We start from the raw sequence: 22,168 nt of genomic DNA on the forward strand, positions 1-22,168 counted from the left end.
ATCAGCCGCTGATCTTCGCCCCCTGCCTGCTGCACTCTCAAGGCCTCTCTGATTGCAGCTGAGGAAACAGAGCCAGGCTCAGATTACTGTTTACCTTCCTCCGATGTCCCACGGCAACACCGCTGAGGGTTTAAACTATTGGATATGTGTTTCCGAACATTCCTCGGAGTAACAACACGCACCGCTTCACTGTGACTGTCCCTGACAATGTGGGAAACCTTCTATGACCTTCAGCCTGAGTCTGCTCACTGACCTGTGCTGTCTGCATCTGTGACACGTGTGGAACTAAAATAAATACACCACACATTCACAGAGGCAGATTTTTTCATCACTGTTGTTTGTGCCAAGAACTGAAGTACTAATAATCACAGCCTCCAAATGCTGTTCCGTTAAATATGTAGAGGCTAAACTTTGAGCCCCTGTAGGGTCCATCCATAAATGAGACGTCAGGTTGGCTTTAAAATAAAACAAACTCTGTGGCAGGTTTAACACATTTCACAAAGACTGTGGCCTTGTCCTTCCAGGTTACATCAGGAATAATTTTACAGCCCATTTCAGCAGGAAAAGAAATGCTGAAAAGATTCGTGTCACCTGTGTCTCTGATTTCTATTACAGACTCTCATTGTGATCAGTGAAAACATGAATGACTTATTCTGGTTTGTTAAATACAACAACAGTGCTACGTCCACCTTTTTTCTACAGCTCAGCCATGTTTGTGCTTTTGGTTCATTTCCAGTATTTTTAATGAACCACACCTCACTTTTTGCTAAAGGTCATCGAAGACGTTTGTTTCATTTTCACTCAGTCAGATTCTAGTTTTGTTCGTTATGTAGCACTAACTCGCTGCACCTGTACATCTTACTGAGTAACTTCTTAGCTTCAAGCTTCCTAATGCTGACTGCTGGTTTAGCACTCCACCTTCTATCTAAGTACTGTCACTATCCATCCACCCACCCATTCATCCACTTCTGCTTATCCTTTTTCAGGGTTGCGGGGGGGGAGCCTATCCCAGCTATCTTAGGGCAGGAGGCGGGGTACACCCTGGACAGGTCACCAGTACTGTCACTAGTGACTCAAAAATGCAATTAGTGGTGGTGCTCCAACATACACACTCACAGACACACACACGGATACATATGTGGACGTGTAACGTACTATGGATGGGACCAATTTTGTTGCTCATGGCGTAGCGGATAAGATGGTTGTTAGCGTCAAACATCACAAAGATTTGGTCTACACTGAGCTGCTGTGTGGTCAGCGTTGCCCCCGCCCACCCAGCCTCATCATACGGGCAGGTCTGAAAGACGATGGTCTGACGCCACTGGTAGCTTCTCATCTGGACATCTCCGTCAGGAGAGGTGATGGTGTAGTTGCGGCTGGAGGAGGAGATGATGACTAGAAAGGAGAAGAAACACTTTAGCAGTGAGCGGGTAGAGCATTGAGCTACCTTCAGTGGGATAGGAAATGAATCTTTTAATGTCCTGAAACATTGATTTGGCTGAAATATTTACACAGAAAGATTGAAAACAGAAAAATGGACTCTTAGACCCTCACTGGGTGACGAGCTTAGTTTCAGACAATGAGCTGTTGGCCTTACAGTTTCTGTTGTACTGGTAAATCTCTTTGTATGGCTCGATCTGAACAGTGGAGCCTAACGGGACAGCCGGCAGACGTCCATCCAGGTCTGTGCTCATCACCAGGTGGTCATGTTCATCGATGCCTTTAAACTCTTGCTTGATGCTCAGACGCTCGTTGCCCGGCTGGAAGACCACCTCGGCCTGTCGGGAAAACACCCCGCCTACAGGAATGTGAAAAAACACAGGAAGAGGAACAACCGTCACAGGCAGCTGTCCAAGAGGGTGGATGAAGAAACTCCAGGAGATGGATATGCAGTGACCAGCCACTTTATAAGGTGCACCTGCTCAAATGCTTGTTAATGCACATATCTAACCATCCATCATATGACAACAATTCAATGCATTTAGGCAAAGACAACCTACTGAGTGCAAAGTGCATTTAGTGCAAACTGAGCGTCAGAATGAAGAAGACTGTCCACCTTGCGTGGTTGTTTGTGCCAGACAGGCTGGTGTGAGTATTTCAGAAGCTGCTGATCTGCAAGGATTTTCCCACACAACCATCTCTGAGGTTTGCTGCTTTGAGCTCACAGTGAGCTCAGCATGACATTAATTATTTCTGAATCTGTTTTGGACTTTCTGCATCAGTAACAAACATGATACCCCCAACGTTACAGTTACAGTATTTAACAGAGCTGTTCCCAGGCTCTGGAGGCCCAGAGTCTTGGCAGTTCTGAGCAGTTTTGTGAGCACATGAGGGACAAATTGATGCAGCTTTACACAACAATCATCAACAACCTGCACCCTTACCAATGAGACTGAATCCATTCTCGTAGCCAGGCTGTTCCAAGGCAAAGGCCCAGCCGATGACTCCCCCCAGTGAGGACAGAAGCTGCAGGGAGGGCCCCACACTGTCGGGGATGTTGCTGATGGCCACATAGGCCCGTCCATCATTGGCTACCACGTATGAGTGCAAATCGTTGTTAGTGAGCCTTACCGGTGAAGGTAAGTTTCCCACAAACACTTCGCCGTTCACTTTTCCATTCATCCTCTGGGGTTTGCCTGAAAAACAACTTCTCCATTAAATCATTTTATTGTTTCTTTTCTCTTCAGTCGTCTTTTTTCTGATAATCCTGATAAATATAGACAAATGGAATAATATTTACATGACATTTACCAACATTTAATGCTTTTAAAGAAGCTTTATTAGAGGAAAAAGCTTAGACTGCACTATCTTACACAATAAGAAATTACCAAAGCTGCTTTCCTGTTATTAAAATAATCATTAGGTTCACTGATAAGGAACTGAGTTCTTCTTACCTTCTGCAACACAGTCCTTCCCATTCCCATAATAACCAGGCCTGCAGTGGCAGCAATACCCCCTGCTGTGATCTCTGCAGTCAGCAAAAGCCGAGCATTTGTGCCTGTTGTGGGCACACGTCTCCAAATTGTATGCAAACACTGTGAAAGGAACAAAAGAAGGCAGGCAGGATGGCTTTAGAATGAAACTAAGACCACGTCCACACTAATGCGTTTTCTCTCCGTTTTGGCCTCCTGTCCACACTGAGACGGCATTTTCGCTGATGGAAAACGCAGCGTTTTGAAAACGCTCTCGAAAACGCATACATTTGAAAACTGCTTTTGCGTCGCAGTGTGCACACTCGAAAACGCAGACTTTCTAAAACAATGACGCATGTTAGCCATATGATGCAGTCATGTGACCAATTAAACTAAGACAGCGGAGGGCATTACACAGCAGTTGTTTTGTTTGACAGCCCTATTAAAGATTAATATCAGTCTGTACGTGCTCCAGATAGCTTTACTTCAAATTCTTTAATTCTCACTCGCGTTTGCAACTTTGTACTTTTGTGTTACTCGCAGCAACAACTCCACCTCATTGTTAGTCAATTTAAAAAACTCGGCCGCGACGTTTCAAAGAGCCGGAAAGTCAATAAACGGCAGACAGAAATGAGGCAGGCCGAATCTTCTTACGTTTCACGCATGCGCAGGACTGAAACGTAAGCGTTTTCGGCCGTTTCAATGTGGACGCACAACTCTGTGAAAATGACTGAAAACGATAGTGTGGACGCAGAGCGTTTTCAGACAAAAACGCCGTTTTCAAATCTATCGGGGCTAGTGTGGACGTAGCCTATGACAATCTCACCCAAAGAAAATAAAACACCAACGTCCTGTTATTGAAATCTACCGTTTACATCCAAATCTTCATCGACCACAATGATCTGAGGATGCTGTGGAGCTGAACGCGGTGGTGCTGGTACGTGGCGCTGTTGCACTTGATCAGGAGGGTGCCCCGGCTTCTCTGTAGTGTATCTGGGTTCACTGGGCGCAGGAGTGGTGTGTCTTGGTTGCAAAATCTCAGAGGTGGTGTATCTGGTTTCAGTCGGATCTTGCTCAGTTGGATGAATTAGTTGAATTGTCCCAGTGCTGGTGGGTGCTGGTGCAACAGTGTCTGATTCCACAAAGTGGGGCTCCTGAGTTTTCAGTGTTGTGTTTCCTGGTGTGACGGTTTGTGGATAACCGGTTTGGTAGCTGCTGGGGGTCTCAGATGGATACGCTTGCTTTTGTTCTGGTACTGTTCCAGCTGTCTTTATCCCCTGGGTTGTATAGGTCAAGAAGTCCATCCCCACATGATGATCAGTCTGTATTGCTAACATGGTCACAGGAGGCTTAGTAACACCCTCATTCTCAGGAGAGCTAGTCACTTTCCCTGGTTCGATCTCAACGAAGAACGAGGAGGATCCAATCTTGTACACCCAAACTCCACTCTGTGCTGCGTTGGTCTTTCTGGTTGGATAAAGAATAACATGAAATGTTTCTAAAGTGGATGACAGTGAAAAACAAACTAATGAAGTGGAAACTAGAAATGACAGACGAGCATTTTTAAGACATCTGAAAGATGTATTTCAGAACTTATTTAATTACAAGGACTAGTGGAACTTTGATTTTGCTTAATTAAAGCCTACAGCTCTGTGAAAAGGTGTTTACTCTCTTGTCTGGATGCACGCTCAATCATCAGTCACGTGGATTCTGTTCATACAGTGGTCACTCCCAGCCCACTGTTCATTCAGTGGTGCTGGTTTCAGTCATTGTGCAGATGTCCTGTTTATAAGGTTGGAAACCTGCAGTCAGCTGATGATGATGAAATGTTTCTCCCACTGAAAACGTCCAGATGAATAGAATCAACCTTTTGGGATTTGCTCTCTTCTTCATTTTACATTTTTTTTAAATTTGAGCTTCTACCCATTGGCCATGAAACATCGATGGGGTAGTGTCATCGCCCTGGCGGGCGGGACATGCAACTTTGTGATAACGAGGCAATACGGGAGCTTGAAACTGATACCACAGGTGCATCTACTAAATGTCTCAGAAGATGAATCTCAGTGACATCATCCTCAAGGTCAGAGGTTGCCAGTATTTTTAAAGATGATTTCATTGATTATTGAAAAAAAACAACTGATCCAAATCATCTTGGCTCTATGTGAAAACGTAACTGAAGTACAACATCTGAAGAACTGCAGGCTTTCCTTACTGTAGTCAAGGTCAAAGTTCAACAGTAAGAAAGAGACTGGGAAAGATGGCATCTGTTGTAGAACTGAGGAGAAAACCACTGCTGACCAAAAGAAACACAAGAAACCTCTTGATTATCTCCAAAGCGTTTGGGTAAATATGTGGACTGACAAGACAAAAGCCAAACTTTCTGGCAGGCTTGTGTCCGGTTACATCTGCTCCAAAATTAACAGCATTTCCTAATCATCATACCAACAGTGTGATGGTCTGGGGCTGCCTCCTGCTTCAGGACCTGGACGACTTGCTGTAATTGATTGAATTGTGAATTCTGATCTCTGCCAGAAAGTCCTGATGGAAAACATCCGACTATCATTTACCAAAGCTCGAGCACATTCGGGTTTTGCAACAATGATGCAAAACACAGCAGCAAGTCCACCTGTGAATGGTTCCAAACAAAAAACCTCAAAATGAAGGTTTTGAAGAGTCCTGATGAAAGTCTGGCCTGACCTTAAACAGACCATGCTGAGAAACCCTCCACTGTGGCTGAGTTCAAACAATCCTGCAAAGAGTGGGACTAGTGATGTTTCAGACATTTGATTAGGGCGCCACAGCCATGACTCCTTTTTCACATACAGTAGGTTTGGACAGCTTCTTTAACAGGATTTTGGATTTACTCAGGTTTTCTTTGTCAAACATTAAAACTTGTTTGTTCTGAACCATTAAAGTGACAAATAGAGCAGGAAGGGAGCAAACACTTTATCACAGCACCATGTACAAACACAGACTTCATACTTTCAGTTCCACTATAGAAAAAACAGCAGCAGCAGTCATACTTGGTAAGTTGGCTGACGGAGGCCTCTTCATCAGAGGTAATGCGGAAGTACAGCCCCTGTTTTTTCCAGAACCAGCCCACCAGGCCTTCATTGAAGCAAGCCTCGAGCAGCTTTCGTTCTCCTCCTACTGATGTGTAGAGAAACTGCAGGCTGCTCCTGGGGTACAAGAGGATGGCCCAGGCAGATGATGCTGTGTAGGCTACAACCAGCTGGAAGGTGATTCTCTGAAAGTGCAAAATAACATGTTTTTAAGAAGAAATTCCCATTTTTATCCACACCACTGATTATTTTTCATCCTGGGTGGGTTTGTGTGTGTTTTTGCTCACTGTGTGTTTATACACCACTCTACATTTAATCATCACTTATATTCCACACCATGTCTTGTCTCTCTCCCATTATGTCTCTCCCCTCCCTGAGCCTGGTTCTGTCGGAGGTTTCTTCCTGTTAAAAGGGAGTTTTTCCTTCTCACTGTCGCCAAAGTGCTTGCTCATAGGGGGTCATATGATTGTTGGGTTTTCTCTGTATGTATTATTGTAGGGTCTACCTTACAATATAAAGCACCTTGAGGCGACTGTGGTTGTGATTTGGCGCTGTATAGATAAAGCTGAATTAGACAGAGACAGGGTAAAATGAGTGTTTATGAGTGTTTATGCCGTAGAAGATTTCCTTAGTTTTTCCACACTAAGGAAAATACATTCAGAATAAATGAGTAAATAAAAGTATATAATATATATTTAAAAAAATAAATACATACTCTCTAATTGAGAGAAATTGAAATCCTCACCTTAGTGTCCAGTTGGTCTCCTCGTCCAGATGTCCCCTGGGCAGCCATGTTCTCCCAGGTGACAATGAAGGTGTTGGTGGGCTTCTCTACCTTACCATCTGGAAATCCCTGCCTGATGTGGTCAGCAGCTCGACCCAGGATATTTGGGGTGCTGTCCTGTCTGAAGTACACCTTGCCTTGTCCGTCACTGTTGTCCAGGTCTCCCAGAAGGACTGCAATCATTTTAAACTCACTGGGCATCTTCCCCAGGTATTTCTCCTCAGCTGGAGGCTCCGCAACAGCCACAAACCCATTGGTGTTAATCTGAAACAGGAGGATCAGGTTCTTTGGTTAATGAACAGACACCTCATATTGCATGTGAAATCACACAGTGCATTTATGCACCTCAGATTTTAGTAATTGTGAGATTGTATCATTTTATTTCAAGGTTAAATGATTTTACTGTTGACCAATCTGGACATTTCCCACAATCCTCAGGTCTGAAGTATAAATACAGTCCAGTACTGTCTGATTATAATTCAAGAGGCCAGTAACTGAGGACTGTTGATGCTCCTGATCGTCATTATTATAAACCAGTTTCTCAAAGCCAAGACAAACAAACTCTGCACTACAATTATTCTAAGAATGATAACTTAGGATTATTTAAATGAATGATTTGCTTATTCAGCACAAACTGTAAGCAGAGTGCACAAAGTTCTCTTACTGCTATCCTGCGCGCTCTGTCAGTCCCAGGAATTCCACACAAATAATTCCCATTCACTCAGAAAAGAAAGATCTCTTTAACCCGATTAACTCGAATCCGCCTAACACTGACTGCCATAGTGACCGTGTGAGGCCAGAACCAAGTACAGTCTCCTTTCAAGGACAAGGCAGTAAATGCAGACAAAATAGCTTCAATTTATGTCATAATAATCAACTTCTTTAGTTCAGATAATGAGACAACCATTCGTTTGTTTAGGTTTAAAAATATGAGCAATGCTGATGACTGACGCAGGATTTCCACAACAGGAGATAAACCCAGAGAGGCCCAGGCCCCCCCGTGACTGCTTTAATATGCTTTCTGCATATTATATGACAAGACACAGACAGAGAGAGGTATGCAAAGCAGTTTGTGCTCGAAGTTATTTGGTAATATTCATTTGTCAAACATCCAGTACACACTACCCGCTTCATATAAGCGGGTAGTGTGTACTTTGGATATGAAGTCATAGCTCCGTGATTTTATCTCATTCTGACAGTTAAACCTTCCCAACATCGTGCTCACAGGCAGCGATGTTCATCATCTGTTCAGGCCACATTCTTAGTGTCACAGATTCAGATTCTTTCCCAAACCTGACGATCAGTCACTAAACCAACCGTCACCTTTAGCATTTTTAACAAAGTAAAGCAGAATTTCACCGTAGCTGTGCCACGACACAGGTTTACATTCACTGTTGCATACAACAATGAGACAGACCAGATATGTCAGCCATTTATCAAAAACCTCCAACAAAGCACAAGGCTTTACAAACATGCGTCTTCCAGTGCACATGTGTCAGCCGGCATGCAGCCTGTTTCAGTGTTAGTTACTGTTCTTACTGTCCAGGAGGAACTCTGACCACATCATCTCCTTGGCACTGATAAAGTATTCTGATTCTGAGATGCTCACAGCTGATGATGTGCGACCCAAAAGGAAACAAATTCAGTTTAATTTATACAGCACCAAATCACAACAACAGTCGCCTCAGGGCGCTTTATACTGTAAGGTAAAGACCCTACAGTAATACAGAGAAAACGCAACAATCATATGACCCCCTATGAGCAAACACATGGTGACAGTGGAGAGGAAGAAGCCTCTGGCAGAGCCAGGCTCAGGGAGGGGCGGCTATAACTGGTTGGGTATGAGTGGAGGACAAAGGCAGACTGTGGAAGAGAGCCAGATAGGATCATCACTTAATGCACTGTATAAACAGAAGAAGTACTGAGTGCATCATGGGAAACATTCAGCAGCAAAACTAAGCAATCCAGAACTTTATCAACCAGACATCAGAGGGAAAAGACTGCTAACTTTTAAATTAAATTACATTGAATCATTAAATGATTTTTCATTTGTGGTTTTAGTCTTGTTTCTGATGTTTTGGATTATTTTAATCAACAAGCTGACACTAAAAAACTCTCAAAAACACACCGATCTTATCTGTTTTTACACACTCACTGCACTAGAAATAAACTGTATATGTATGAGTCGTTCATCACACATCCACATGTAGGGATGGGTATCAAAACTCAGTTCTTGTTGAGAACCGGTTCCCACTGTTTCAATTCCTTGGAATCGTTTGGCATTTTTGCAAACCATTCCCTCATCGATTCCAGTCGCCCCGAATGACATCACCCCGTTGCGGAGCGTCATTTACCTGGCAGGGCGCCTAAGCGGCTCAAACGCTCAACAGTTTGGTTATACTTTACGAGAACGGATGACAACAGGGCAACTTGCAATACTTGCAAAGTAGATATTTCATTTAAAGGAGGAAACACTACGAATATGCAAAAGCATTTGCTCACAAAACACGCGATGACCTTAAATGAATGTCGTGTTTTTAATTCCGCTCCGGACTCGTGAATCTCAACCCAGCAGCAGCGGTAACGTTTGCACGTCATCTCCCGTTAATGCGGCAGGTAAATAATCAGCTAACAGTGCATATTATGTTAGCGCGATCTGCCTTATTACAAAACCTGCCATTACTGTGCATTTAGGTGACCATGATGAGACAGACAGAGTCTGGCTGGCAGTTCTCGCTGCAGTCTACCGGTAGCGTCTCCTTTCAGGCCAGGATAGACGAATGTCACCGAGCAGTGACTAAGTTTGTGGTCAAAGGCTTGCACCCATTTGCCACAGCAGATGCCGCCGATTTTTGGTAAGTGAATGTGTTTAATTGTAGGCAGGGACATTACTGGATAGTCTTGTGTAATTGCTACAGAATAATTTATGTTATACTTTGTTATTGCTACAGAAGAATATTTATTTTATTATTTTACATTTACAATTTTTTTTCCTGGGGACCCTGTGACACCCCATTGAAGAGCCGTAGGCTGTGGATCTCTTAAGATCTCACTGTTGGGTTTGTAAGGCCATGTTACTCCTAAATTTCTATCTTGTTCAAACAGAAGATATAAAACAAAGTTCTAAGCTAATCGACCTTAGTGTTCTCCTTTTTTAAAAAGAATCGATAAAGAATCGAATTGTTAAACAGAATCGAAAATGGAATCGGAATCGTGAAAATCTTATCAATACCCATCCCTATCCATATGTACAAGGCACACACGCACACACACTCCTAATGCCATCTTTGGCTACGTTCACACTGCAGGTCTTAATGCTCAATTCCGATTTTTTGATCAAATTCGATTTTTTTGTCTGCCTGTTCACACTACAAATAAAATGCGACATCAAACGCGCTCCAGTGTGAACGCTCAAAGCGGCCCGCATGCGTAAAAGAAGACGTCACACACAACTCGCTCTGTTTAGACCCAGAGCAAACAGTATTGTTTGACTGATGGCCCTTAATATAAAGACTTCGGACTTTATGTTTCCAAATTTTTGCTTTAAGTTATTTTGTTATTTACATAATAATGCAAATAACCTAATAATGATCCTTATTGCTGTTTTAGAGGAGCGGTGCTTCAAAGGATAGTTGCAGATTTCTGTCAGAATCTGCAGAAAATACAGTAAAAATAAAATGTTCACATTTCTCCAACGTGGTCTTCCCAACAGTTTCACCGGATGGCAAGAAACCGTTCGCGATGTCCTATCGGGCGCTTCTCCGGCGCTGATAATTGGCGTCTGTCTTGTGTCAGTGACGTAAAAGACGGATTTAATGCGACATGACCGTTCACACAGCAGTCGCTTTCTAAAACATCGGATATGTATCGGATTCAGTACCACATACGAAAGTGACCCAGATCGGATTTGAAAATATCGGATTTGTGCCGTTCACACTGTCATACCAAGATCGGATATGGGTCGCATAGGGGCGAAAAAAATCAGATTTGATGCGCTTTCGCCTGCAGTGTGAACGTAGCCTTTATGTCCTGCTTTCATCTTTAACATTTGATCTAAAGCTGACTCTAAATTTGTAGAAATCTTAGAGGTGTAGAATAAATATGTCTACAACTATGGTAAATCCTATCTGTAGTCTCATCTCTGCTTCAATATTAAATATGATTACCTACCGAAGCACAGGCCCTTAAATAGTTAAATCATTACTTAAAAAGCCATCACCCGACCCGGCTGTCTTAGCTAATCATAGGCCAATCACCAACTTCCTTTTATTTCCATAATTCATAAAAGAGTAGCTGTCAAACAGCTAACTGATCATCTGCACAGATAAAGGTCCCAAGTTCGACTCCCCGATCTGACCTTGCAGTGTGGAGTTTACCCATGGTATGTGAAATGGTCTTGTACTGTTCCCAGTAAAGACTTTGATTTATTTTAACTGGAACATTTTGGGCTCTACGTGGTTTTTCTACATCTTTATGCAGAAACAATCCAACCTCTGTGACCTCTGGGATCGAGCTTTAACTGGAGCTGAGTCGAACCTAAATGTGTGTTTGTGACAATCGTAGCTTTGAAGGTCACGTAATCATCAAAGAACAGCAGAGACAAAACACATACTGAGCAGGCACATCTGATATCTTTACAAGCAGCCAGCATCAAAAATGTTGAAAACATATCTGCAACCTTGAGATGAGATGAGAAGAGGAGAGGAAACATGAGACAAAGAGGAAAGCCACATTGCTTGAGTGCCTCTGTAAAGAGGAGCTTTTCCCCCACCCTCCCCCATCACATCCTCCTCCCAGAGACAGGCTTCCTTCAGAGAAATGCATGAGCGGCTCGAATGGCTGCTCTCCCAGCAGGTATCTGACACTGCATCTGCAGAGCTGAAGAAGCTCCACCTTCATCACAGAGCAGACAGCAACGCTTTGGTCTGAACAAGCTAACAGCTAAACACACTGCAAAGGAACGAGGCTGATGAGAAACTCTGCAAACAGCTGTGTGTGTCCAGTTCAGTGAAATGTGCTTCCATGCTGTCACTGGTTAGCTAACATGACTTTGTTTTAGTATTAACTAACCCACCCACTGATGTCATATTCTCTACTATATTCTGATGTTAACACTGTAACTAAAAGCACTTTTTTAGGTGTTAAATCTGCATCAGTTTTCCAGCGGGGTTCTTCATACATGTAGTTCCTTCATGCCCACTTTAATATGAGCAGCACACAATTTAATGTTTTTAAAGCAGAGCGCCTGGACAGCAACTCTCTTAATAATTCAGATTTCATTTCTGCTAGTGGAACAACAAGGAAAATACTGGTAATTTTTTATTTAAAGATAATCATCTGTCATCTTTAGCAGAATATAAAATTATGCTCACAAAAACATTGAGAATTGAGATATTTTATGCAGTTTCCCTTTCTTACATGTAGTGTACAGGATGATGGTGGAGGTAGTGTTTTTACTGAACACTGGTGATGCTGGTGCAAAAGTACTTATGGGGCCTGACATGTGTCCAGATGATCTACAGCCAGGGTAGAATAGAAAGCCTCACAGCTAGTAACGTCCTGATGTGTGGCCATTTCCTGAATCTACTAATGAACTTTGAGAAGACACCTCTCCTGATTTTAACACTATTTAAAATGGTAAATGGACTGGTTCTTATACAGCGCTTTTCTACTCTTCTGAGCACTCAAAGCGCTCTACACAACTTGTGCATTCACCCATTCACACCAGCACATTTTCTTAGTGCTTTCTAACTAACATTCACACACACGCTCACACTCCGATGGATGCATCGGAGAGCATGCTCTGCATGCTTTTTTGGCATGCAGACATGCCAAAAAAGCATGTGGCACATGCATGGACTTGCCAGTGTTGCATGTTGGTGATAGCACCGTGCTCTGGGACTGGTTCGCTGCCACTGGTACACTGTGCAGTAACAGAATAATGAAGAAGGAGCACTACCTCCAAATTCCTCAACTTCACCTCAAATCAACAGTTAGAGGATTGAAACTTGGACACAGTTGGGAGTTCCAACAGAACAACAATCCCAAGCACACATCAAAACTGTTTTTGGAATGGATAAAGCAAGCTAGCATTAAGCTTCCGGAATGTCCTTCTAGACGCTCCCAAACTCTGCGGTCTTCTGCCCAGAAGACTCGTCAAATATCCGGGCTGAATTATGCAGAAGCTTGTTGATGGCTACATGTGCAACATGCTAAGAGATGTTTAACCCAATATTAGTGGGGGTGTATGCATCTATTTGAGCCGTATATATATTTTTGACCCGGTTTGGATTAGAGAAAATCCAAATTTTAATCCAACTCAAGCATTTCAAAGTAATTAATGATGCTGGCTGTACAATCACTCCACCATAGAAAACGAACAGTTCAAAAAAACTGACAATCACGCACATGATGAGTGTATGTACGTACGTAATGATTAGTGTCTGTAGCTAAAATCAGATGCCATATTGTACCAATGTACACAAAATGCTACTGGTAGTGAGCATGCTGCCTCTTCCCGGTGTTAGGGTTCAAATATTAAGGAGGGATACAGGAGGAAAATCCAAAATAACAACACTGATCCGGCCGGGTGGAGTCAAACGATAATTTTTAATGAACACACGTGTGGGAGATGTACACTGCAAAACATCAGCTGTAGATCTCTCCAACAATACACAAAAAGTTATTTTATATCATCAGGGAAATTTATAACGCCCCTTCATGCGTTAAGCAGATACAATACATGCATACGTCAAATCAAAACCACAATTCTGTTAACGACTTTTGACATAGTTTGAAAAGAACATCGCCTCGTCCCCATCCCAGGTGTCTTCCTGTCGCCGCCAGACACCCGCTTATCGTCTGGAACCTCAGGCACTCTGCAACAAACTGTTCTTTTGCAGTCACAAGCACAATATGATTAAACTTTCACCCATAAATGAATCTATCTACTGTGTGTGTGTGTGGGTGTATGTGTCGACCTTAACTGCACTCAGTTTCACCTCTCACCTCACCAGCTAAAACTTGCAACCTTTCCACCAGACAGAAGGCCCGCACGTACACAACTGAAACTATATGTGTAACATATTGAATAAATGTTTTAATCAAATGGTACCACTTAAAACTTAATCTTCTTCCTAGTATAAGAACATAAATGGATAAAGGATAACAAAGAATAACCTGGTATAAATGTGTTGTAAGCGTGCATGCAATCCTTCCACAGCTCTAGTCAACATCACAGTGGATTGGCTGATCATAACGCCAGCCAAAAGCTCTTGACCCTCAATTAGCGGACTGAGCCACGACTCCTTTAAAAGCACAGAATGCAATGTGTATAAAAGTGATTACAGTTGCACCTGCAATAAAAGATTCTTATATGAGTATGATATCACCTGTAATACAGACTTTAACATGATGTCATCAGCTTCAATAAATGCTTTACTGCAATGCTTGTTATATGGTTCTAATGAAATGATAATACTGATATTAAAATGGCAGCAAGATAGCTCATTTTATCCCACACCGGCTATACCAAGACATCTGCATCACCCGAACTACATGGCGAGACTGTTTTCGATGTGTGTTACACTGAGGCAAAGCCCAGTGATGGAAAATCAAGGGTGAAAATGGCTCTTCAAAAAGTCACTGATAAAATACTGCATTTATAATTTGCATCCCACTAATAAACCATTTGTTACACAAAGACAAGGGGAGCGAGGGATTAAACCAGCAGCTGCCTGGGTCTCATCATGGTAACAAAAGGTGTACTGAATGAAAACCTAGGCACCACTACAAGAGGTCAATGTTGGGCCAAAACACATGACCCAGCTGCTGCGGGGAGCCTTTATAGAGCCTACGATGTAACCTAGCTAAATGTCCAACGCCGCTGTCAGCATTCATGCTTGTGTGTAATGATGTGTTCATGTGCGGTCGTCTCCCGGGGTTTCATACGTGGTGCCAGCCAATAGAAAAAATAAAACGCTGGGATTTTTTTTCCTTCTTGTTTCGGTCAGGTTTTTGTTTATTTGTTTGTTTGTTTTTCAGAACATATTCTGAAAAATATTTGTTCCTCAGGTCCTTATATTGATGTTATTAATATTATTCTTTATACTAAGATGATGATTCCTATTTACTCACTGATTCAAAAACAACAGTGAAAACGTAGGTGGAAATGCACGGGAGGAATCGAGGGTGCTCAACTGGCCGGTAACAGCAGCTGTGGGCCATGTTGACCTGACGTGCAGCTACAGTTCTCTGGATGCCAGCGTCAGGTTATGCTGAAGGTTCCAGCGTAGGCTTACAAAGGGTTTCCGGCTAAGTTACAGTGTAGGTTTCCTGCCAAATCAGGCATTAGGGTCTGAGTTAGGGCTGGGCCATATCATACCGTTCACGGTAATACCGGTGTAATGTTGGGCAATGATAAGAAAATGAAATATCGCGATAGAATGTGGGTAAAACGCACATGCGCAGTACCTTTGTTTACATACGCACATGGCAGCGACGTAGAATGAGAAGAGCGAAAGTGGATCTTTAAATGAAACGGATGAACCAGAATTGGTTTGTAAAAATGCTGCAACTTCAGTGGTGTGGAACTGGTTTAGCTTTCGTCCGTCAGATACACAACAAAGCACTATTTTTGGTAGAGCATGCTAGCGGGCCATCGTTATTACCGTGTTTTTTGGAAAATACGGCACACTTAAAATCAATCCTTTGATTTTTCTCAAAAATCAACAGTGTCCCTTATAATCCTGTGTGCTTTATGTATGAATTCTGGTTGTGTTTACTGACCTCGAAACGATTTTATGTGGTACGTGTCGCTCGAAAATCTGTCAAATGTTTTAGTACGACTTTGCTAAGGTACGAAGCCACACCGCTTGATGGATTGTCGGAGCATTACGGCTATCGTAGGCAGGAGCCTCGCGGAGAAATCTGGGTCCTAAACTCCATCAGCTTCAGGTCCCAAAGTCAAACAAACACTGCAGCATCACTGAGAGTTAAAAACTGTCTAAATTCTTTCATCTGTAATAAAATGATCAGCGTTGCTGCTTTACCAGGTGTAACAATTAAGTTTAACACCCAGGCATCCATGAAAACAGAATTTATTAAATTTAACGGAGTTAGAAGTTAGCAGGAAGTTAGCGCGCTAGCTTCCACCTAAACATGATATAGCATGTTCTGACTGAGAGATTTCTGACAAAATTCAAACGTACAGCTCTGCTATCACTTCCAAATTAGAAATATCCTGTCTCAGAGTGACGCTGAAAAAGTAGTTCATGCATTCATTACTTCCAGGCTGGACTAGGGCTGTTCGATATAACGATATATATCGGATGACAATATAAAAACGTCTATCGTTTCATTTTACGCTATCGTTTGTTTCGTGGTGTCGCAAAATAAACTGTTTAAGGCAATATTTTTTCATCGTTTTGATGGTCACTGTAGCGGCTATATTAATTTCTTAAAGTTCTCTCTTTCTCTTATATTTACTATATACACACTACGGACGGACAAGCGCCTGATTTTATGCGTTGTGGTTAGCAACAACGATGGTAACAGCATCGCGTGTCCGCTTGTTTATGTTCCACATAAACCTTTCACAATAAAGCTCAAGATCCTGTTGAGACTTTTCAAAATAAACTGAATCACGTGAAAGATGCAGAGTATTTACAGATGAGAAGTAAAAAAGAGCCGCCAGGTGCTAAAAAATAAACCTTAGACTCAAACGTTAGAACAGGCTTTTCCCCGCAGCACGCCGTGTAATAAATACTCTACAAAGAAAATGGCGGCCGTTACAACTTATGTCTAAAAATGTATCGTTTCATGCATCGGTTAAAACACTCGACTCCAGCTGCATGACATGCAGCTGGAAACACTTCCCGCAAGACGAGCTGCCCGAGATTCACAGAATTTACAGAAAATGTTACATTTTTGTGATTTATATCGTTATCGGGACGATAGAATTCTTATATCGGGATATGAGATTTTGGTCATATCGCACAGCCCTAGGCTGGACTACTGTAATTCATTATTATCAGGATGTCCTAAAAACTCCCTGAAAAGTCTTCAGTTAATCCAAAATGCTGCAGCAAGAGTCCTGACAGGGACTAGAAAGAGAGAGCAGATTTCTCCTGTTTTGGCTTCCCTTCATTGGCTTCCTGTTAAATCCAGAATTCAAAATCCTGCTCCTCACATACAAGGTCTTAAATAATCAGGCCCCATCTTATCTTAATGACCTTGTAGTACCATATCACCCTATTAGAGCACTTCGCTCTCACACTGCAGGCTTACTTGTTGTTCCTAGAGTATTTAAAAGTAGAATGGGAGGCAGAGCCTTCAGTTTTCAGGCCCCTCTTCTGTGGAACCAGCTTCCAGTTTGGATTCGGGAGACAGACACTATCTCTACTTTCAAGATTAGGCTTCAAACTTTCCTTTTTGCTAAAGCATATAGTTAGGGCTGGACCAGGTGACCCTGAATCCTCCCTTACGGTGTGTTCACACCGAACGCGATAGAGGCAGCCAGAGCATCAGGTTTACATGTAAAGTCAATGGAAAGAGCGCGATGACACGCGATTGCGCGTCCGGCGAAAATTCGGAAGCAGATTTGCGTCGCGAAAACGCGAAAACGCGTGAAACGCGCGTCAGTGTACCGCGTCTGGCGCGTTTGACTCGCGAAAAAAACCACGTGCGTGAGTCTTTGTGTTGCATTTTGTGCATATGCGTGTTTCGCCTCTACCGCTTGAGTTGGAAAAATTTGAACTCCAGCGTCAAATCGCGCCGCGACAACCAATCAGGAGCCTGGTGACGTGGCTGTAACCAGGTCAAAGGGGCAGATCAAACCAAAGCCCTTCATTCTTCAATGGAGGGAAGGCTAATCAACGCCGTAGCAAACAACCCGGAGCTGTACGACACCAGCTGCTTTCTGTACCGAGACAGGAATATAAAGGACCGAGCTTGGAGGAAGATATGTGAAGAGATCGGGCAACCTGGTAAGTTCATTCATTTCTCTTTTTACATGTTTCACTGACCCGGGGAAGCCGCACAAAAGCTAGCAAGCCACCGCTATTTTCCCACTGATGTACAAATACCGTTCTGCTTTTATGCATGTTGTCATATAGGAATATATTTTGTTTATTAATAAACAGCACACAGTGGTCCCGCTCATCCGTCACTGCCTCGCTTTTTCGCTGATTTTTTTTTTTTTTTTTTTTTTTGCACAGTACAGCATTGCATTCTGCAGCCTGATTGACAAATCTCCTCCGTGCTGTGTCTCCTGCGCTTGTCAAATTTATCATGTTTTGTTTTGATAACCATCACGTCCAATAGATAAAACAGCACAAAAACACCCATAACTATGACCCTCATTCGGAAATAGACACCTGCACCGCGAGGGAAAAAGGCGCACGAAAGTGGCAGGCAGACGAAGACAAAACACGGCATAATAATACTTTTACGTTTTGCAATCTACAAAGGTTTGCACTTTGAGAATCACATTGTGAGAACTGTGACTAATGTTCATGTGTGTGGGGAAAAAAGTGTGTGGTGAGGGGCTAGTTATTCTGACAACCCCTGCTGCAATAAATGAGGGACCACTGTATATACTTTCTCTATGATTATTGTATTCAACCTGTTAACATTTAATATTGTCTCGATAGAACCAACTGATTCTGCAGCAGAGCATCCCCTGTTGCTTCTCCTTGCTCCCCAGTCTCTGAGCTCCTGCTGCTGCACCCACAGGTATGTAATTATAGCATCAGATGTACAGCAGCACTGATAGCTTTTTACTCGGTGGGATTCCCTTGTGATCACCTTTACTAAATATCTACAGCTAATCTGATTATATCCTGGGTTTTTTTTGTTGTTGTTTTTTCAATGTTGAAATTAAAATCTAGTAGCAGCCTTCTCATGTCTTTGTGTTTTGTGCTGTTTTACAGGCCCAGAGAGGAGGACAGCTCCGAGGCAGATGAGGGACTGGTCCCAGGACGGTCCATCGGCGGTGGAGCTGGCCATCCTGGTGTCCCTGAAGAGGCCACGCTAGTCTCCAATGGAGCATTTCCTCCTCAGCCTTGTTCCTGCTCTGGAGAGCAGCTGGGTCCTTTTTATTCCTGTCTCTCTGTAAATACTTATATTTTATATATTTACGTTTAATGTTTTTCTGTTTGAGAATTTTAATATTATTTCAAATAAATTTTTATAATGACTAATGTCTCAGTTCTACTACACAGCAAATGTTGGCACACGACTTGACACATGTAGAATTTATTTCATATTATACTAATGACAGAATATACTAATACAGTGGGATGCAAAAGTTTGGGCAACCTTGTTAATAGCCATTATTTTCCTGTATAAATCATTGGTTGTTACAATAAAAAATGTCAGTTAAATATATCATACAGGAGACACACAGTGATATTTGAGAAGTGAAAAGAAGTTTACTGGATTTACAAAAAGTGTGCAATAATTGTTTAAACAAAATCAAGCAGGTGCATAAATTTGGGCACCACAAAAAAAGAAATGGAATAAATATTTAGTGTATATCAATGTGTGTGTCTCCTATGTGATATATGGGGTGCCTTTGTCTGGACGTGCTTCCCATCCAGAGCTCCACAGCAGAGAGGAAGTTCCAGCGCTCCTGGAATCCCTCTGTGATGGACCGCCAGTCTCCAGGTGAAGGCACAGCCATGAAGTCGCCCACTAGACAGTCCCAGATGGCCGTCGCTACCTGGGGGGTGATCTGGCACACCGTGGACACACCGACTCTGAAACTGAACGCGATGGTCCTGAAGAGTCCCCGGTGGCAAGGGACCTGGACAAAATTGTTCAAAATTAGTATTATGTGTACTGCAGTTACAAAATACATTATTCAAATTCCAAACACTTTTGTGATGTCAGATTTAAATTACAAAACATAAATCTTACATAAAACATTTTGTAATTATAAGGATAATTACATAACATATATTAGATATAATATAAAACAGTCAGTTGTGTTTTGTTTTAACTTTACCATATCATAATTTGATTGGTAACAACTTTTACCACTAGTGTGTCAATCACTCATAATTCCTAGACATGTAAATCAGGCAGGAATGAAGTAAGACATTAATAGAAATAAAGAGTTGTATGTTGACATGTAGCCCTTTCCTTGCTTAAATCACTGTTAATATTTTTGAAAAATTAACCTGTGATAAGACAGCTTATCAAGATAGAATATGCTAGATAGAACCATATAACTAAAGATGAACCAAACTGTTCACAATGTTATCTAGCTCTCAGTTTTAAAAAAGGCTGCTGACCCCTGTTATAGAGTCTGACAGCTGCGGGGATTATATACAAATATTCAACTATACCAGAATTAAACCAGGTCTAAATAAAAAAAAAAAAAAAAAAGGAGTATCACTACAAAGATTAACCCACAGTGGTCCTCATACCACAGTTTGATATCAGCAAACACCGAGAGCATACATTGATATGACACCACAGCCATGCTATCATTGCTAACACTGATAACAGCATAAATTGAATTAAATCGGGACTTGATGAGAACTGTCGAGTATCACTAGAAATATTATAAACAGTCGTCTCCGTACCACAGTTTGCTATCAGTAAACACCGACGGCATTCACTGTTAGCATACCACAGCCATGTTAGCAGTGTATAAACGATAGTTTAGCATATATTAGCACAGGTATCAATAAAGGACTACCGTATTAAACACTTTTACTAACCTCAGGCAGATGGACAGGCGCTCTGCAGGTGGGATTGAGCGCCTGTAGTTGGTGTCTAGGCGGGCGATTCTGGGACCGACGCGGGACAGCAGGTCCTCAAACTGGGCAAGTGAAAGACGGTGATATCGCTGAAATCGGCCATCATCCAGGCGCAGCTCCTGGAGCAAGTGGTGAAACTCACCAAACTGCTCACGCCTCTGGAGGACCTGATGGACCCAGGTACGGCGAGGATGTCCTTACCGCCGCTGCTCTGCTCTCCACAGTAAATAGAGGAGGAAGACTCTCTCTTCAAACGCTAGCTCGACAGCTGCCATCTAGCAAAGATACTGTCTGGCACAACTTCCTCCCACATCCCTCCCACATTTCCGGTTCACGCGTGTCAAAATATGCAATTTTGACGCGCGATGGATTTTTCTTGGACACGCGTCGAGGTGCGAATGTGCACGCGTCAAATTAGGGGCGTTTGGGGTGTTTTCGCTCGCGCCTATCGCGTTCGGTGTGAACACACCGTTAGTTATGCTGCAATAGACGTAGGCTGCCGGGGATTCCCATGATGCATTGAGTTTTTCCTTTCCAGTCACATGTCTTTATCCTGTCTTCCTTCTCTCACCCCAACCAATCACAGCAGGTGGCCCCGCCCCTCCCTGAGCCTGGTTCTGCCGGAGGTTTCTTCCTGTTAAAAGGGAGTTTTTCCTTCCCACTGTCACCAAAGTACTTGCTCATAGAGGGTCATATGATTGTTGGGTTCTTCTCTGTATCTATTATTGTAGGGTCTACCGTACAATATAAAGCACCTTGAGGCGACTGTTGTTGCGATTTGTGAGAGAATTCAACATTAATGAATCAATGGTACAGAAGTGGAGGAAGAAAGAAGAATGAGTTGAGTAAAGTTTTATCTGATTTTGTTGTTTGGCTTAATGCGTTTTATAATCCAGTGTGCCTTATGTATGAAAACAGACCCGTTCGTCGACAGTGCGCCTTATGGTCCGAAAAATACGATATGTTGGATGACACTGTGTGAAGCTTTTAAAAGCCTAGCTCAACATGCAGTACTGCATGTACTGTTTAAGGAGCTGTAGCAGTACCCCGGGCAAACTTGCCAGGACGTTGCTGACATCACACATGTCTGACCCCTGAGATCATCATTATCAGTGTGAGAACGACACAGGGAGGGAACACCCTGAGACGTGACATCTGGTTTGGGAGGACAAATGTGTCATTCTTCCATGTTCCAGATGTGCACTACAGCCCAGAAAACCTCCTCAGCAGCAAACACTGGAGCTGAGCCAGGAGATTGCGTCTTGTGGTTTTCAGCCAGACATCATATTAAATGTAAAGGATTCATAAACACTGGAGAAGCACAAAGCAGCAGGATATTACTCGTTCTGACGCGCTACAGGGTGAGAGTGGTGATGGATAGTTGGAGATGCTTGAAAAAGAGCTAGTGGGGTCCAACTACACACGTAATATTAGATCTTCACACTGAGGGAAACCCAGCAGCAGAGGTTTAGAGCATCTTGTAGTTTCATGCTTTCACTCTGAAAAACTCTGTTATTACAAATTCATAATGTTTAAACGAGCAGACATTAACACACATAACCTTTGGTTGATATTCTGTCAGTCTGCATGAAAATAAAACAACCATAAAATCAGAGACATTTCTTTGGAAGTGAGAAAACACGT

At 42.6% G+C, this 22,168-nt stretch overlaps 1 protein-coding gene across 1 annotated transcript in view; it reads right to left on the minus strand.

The window, feature by feature from the left end:
- The window catches only part of LOC116328956 (nidogen-1-like), a 44,961-nt gene that overhangs the window by 19,736 nt on the left and 3,057 nt on the right, over positions 1 to 22,168 (minus strand). The window contains exons 2-8 of the mRNA XM_031750853.2: positions 6,720 to 7,022; positions 5,936 to 6,159; positions 3,781 to 4,379; positions 2,895 to 3,035; positions 2,385 to 2,636; positions 1,598 to 1,798; positions 1,156 to 1,395 (exon numbers count right to left, since the gene is read on the minus strand). Coding sequence (XP_031606713.1) covers positions 1,156 to 1,395; positions 1,598 to 1,798; positions 2,385 to 2,636; positions 2,895 to 3,035; positions 3,781 to 4,379; positions 5,936 to 6,159; positions 6,720 to 7,022 — 1,960 coding nt within the window. The remainder of the gene's footprint in view (positions 1 to 1,155; positions 1,396 to 1,597; positions 1,799 to 2,384; positions 2,637 to 2,894; positions 3,036 to 3,780; positions 4,380 to 5,935; positions 6,160 to 6,719; positions 7,023 to 22,168) is intronic.

This window comes from Oreochromis aureus, linkage group 6 (genome assembly GCF_013358895.1).
Source record: "Oreochromis aureus strain Israel breed Guangdong linkage group 6, ZZ_aureus, whole genome shotgun sequence".
In the NCBI taxonomy this organism is placed as follows: domain Eukaryota; kingdom Metazoa; phylum Chordata; class Actinopteri; order Cichliformes; family Cichlidae; genus Oreochromis; species Oreochromis aureus.